Source organism: Rhinoderma darwinii, chromosome 8, assembly GCF_050947455.1.
Source record: "Rhinoderma darwinii isolate aRhiDar2 chromosome 8, aRhiDar2.hap1, whole genome shotgun sequence".
NCBI lineage: Eukaryota > Metazoa > Chordata > Amphibia > Anura > Rhinodermatidae > Rhinoderma > Rhinoderma darwinii.
Genome location: NC_134694.1, coordinates 41,395,028 through 41,397,194, shown reverse-complemented (window position 1 = coordinate 41,397,194; position 2,167 = coordinate 41,395,028). Strand labels below are relative to the sequence as shown.

The following is a 2,167-nucleotide window of genomic DNA, read 5'->3' as shown; positions in this document are numbered from 1 at the left end:
GGGCAATATGGCAAGGTGGAGGTGGGTTGCACAATGCAAGTAGGTTTCTCTGCTGCTCTGGCAGGAGATCACAGCTTTCGGGCGGGGGTCTGTTTGATTTCTATGTTCCACAGATAACACGGTCAAGGAGCATTTTGTAAATCAATTGGTGTTGGTAAATATTTAACCCTCAGCCAACTCCTGCTTTCTCTCATCCTCCTCCCTTCATTCTATCCTCACCTCCTCACTTTTAATCCCATTATAAACTGGACTCAACGTGACATCAAATCCACACAGCTGGATGCAACTCACAGCCTTGTAATTACACCTAGTATGAAAGGAGGAATAAACTCCCTGGCATAAAGAAAATAGAACATACACGAAGACAGCTTGCACTGAATAGGATGACCAATCCAAAAAGATTCCTTTACTGGTAACAAGCTGAGGAAAAGGAGCTTTAGGTGGATATTGGCAGCAGGTTATTGACCATAAAGTTTCAGTCCAAAGAAGAACATACAAGAATATGACTTCAGTTGGGGTGCAGATGATGGGCTATTTCATGGCAGTCTTGGGTCTTATTGGCACAATTATTGCTACACTACTACCTGAATGGAAGGTTAGTTCCTATGTAGGTGCCAGTATTGTGACTGCTGTTGGCTTTAGTAAAGGACTGTGGATGGAATGTGCTATATTTAGCACAGGTATCACTCAATGTGATATATATAATTCTATGCTGGGACTTCCACAAGAAACTCAGGCTGCCCAGGCCCTTATGATCACTTCTTGTGTACTATCATCACTTGCCACCCTGTTCACAGTTTTTGGCATGAAATGTACTATTTTTAACCAAGATAATCCTGGTAAAGATAAGCTGGCAGTGGCTGGTGGAGTTGTCTTTATTCTGGGTGGCATTATTTGTCTGGTGCCCATATGCTGGAACTTGCACACTATCCTCCAAGACTTTTACAACCCATTGCTTCCTGATGCCCAGAGGTATGAGCTTGGATCGGCCCTCTATCTTGGAATCGTCTCTTCAATATTTTCTGTACTTGGTGGTTCAATTCTCTGCGCCTCTTGCCCACCCAAGGAGCCTGACCAAACTTTTTACAGTAGATATCAGAGAAGAGCTCTGATAGCAGATAAAGGGCAAAAAGCTGCCAGCATAGCACAGACTTCTAAGAGAGAAAAAAGTGGGTATAGTCTTACAGGCTATGTATAAATGAATTAAGATATGACAGTGCTCTACATTGGTATGGTTGATATGGTGCTATTATGCTTCATAATGTATTATGCAACATGGACTATACATGAGGATTTGTGTATCATTAAAACAACCCGAAGGACAATCAACAAGTAATGTATTGGTGAAATAGAGACAAGTAATATTGTTATAGCTTCTTTCATCAGCGCAACCTAGTACTGTGACTATAGTAAAATGACCTGGAGAGTCAGCAATATAGTGATATCATTCCTGTATGGCTAAAAAAATATTAGCTACTATCTAATGTGTGATGATATTGCATATTCAGAACATTGGAAAATAATCAGACAGAGCAAAATATACCATTAAATATAAAACAGATTATGTTGTGTTTACTAATTTAAAGCACAAATGCAATACAACTGATTTTTTTTTTTACATACATATTTAAGAAATCACAATAAGTCATTCTTAAATTATTGGCTGTTTTTATTATATAATGTGGTGTATTTAGAGCAAATAAGGTATATAACATTTCCTAAAGAGCAATATAACAAAACAGTGTAAAAGGTATAGCATCAAATCTGTGTATGTCTAATCAATTTTTTTCATTCTTACAATCTAATTAAAATTTATTGCACTTTATCGTAAAATGTGTGTTACATGTCAACACAAGTTTCCTTAGGTTAAACGTCTTGCACATTTTTATGTTGCAATCATATCTGTTAGTTTATTTAATAGGAACCATCACGTATGCGTTTTAGCAGGAAGTCATCTGTTTGATTTATTTTCTACTTGTAAAAGACTTCCCTGCTATAAATTATAAAAAAATTCATATTTCGATATTAATTTATATGAGAGTGGTTGTTGAACTAATGTGTTTGTGTTATGCATAATATCATTTGAGTGTTTTATATGTTATGAAAAAAGCACGAAGGAAAACAGACATGGCACTCACCGATTCAATGTTTCTTCACTTTATTTTCT

General features: G+C 36.8%; 1 protein-coding gene across 1 annotated transcript; it reads left to right on the top strand.

The window, feature by feature from the left end:
* Positions 1-248: 248 nt before the first annotated feature.
* CLDN2 (claudin 2) lies at positions 249-1,781 on the top strand. The gene has a single exon (XM_075834261.1). The coding sequence runs from the start codon at positions 503-505 to the stop codon at positions 1,196-1,198; it is 696 nt and encodes a 231-aa protein (XP_075690376.1). The 5' UTR covers positions 249-502; the 3' UTR covers positions 1,199-1,781.
* The last annotated feature ends 386 nt before the right edge of the window (positions 1,782-2,167 follow it).

What these genes read in the sequence shown, in the direction of transcription:
- CLDN2 (XM_075834261.1), top strand. Translation starts at nt 503, where the DNA reads ATGACTTCAGTTGGGGTGCAGATGATGGGCTATTTCATGGCAGTCTTG.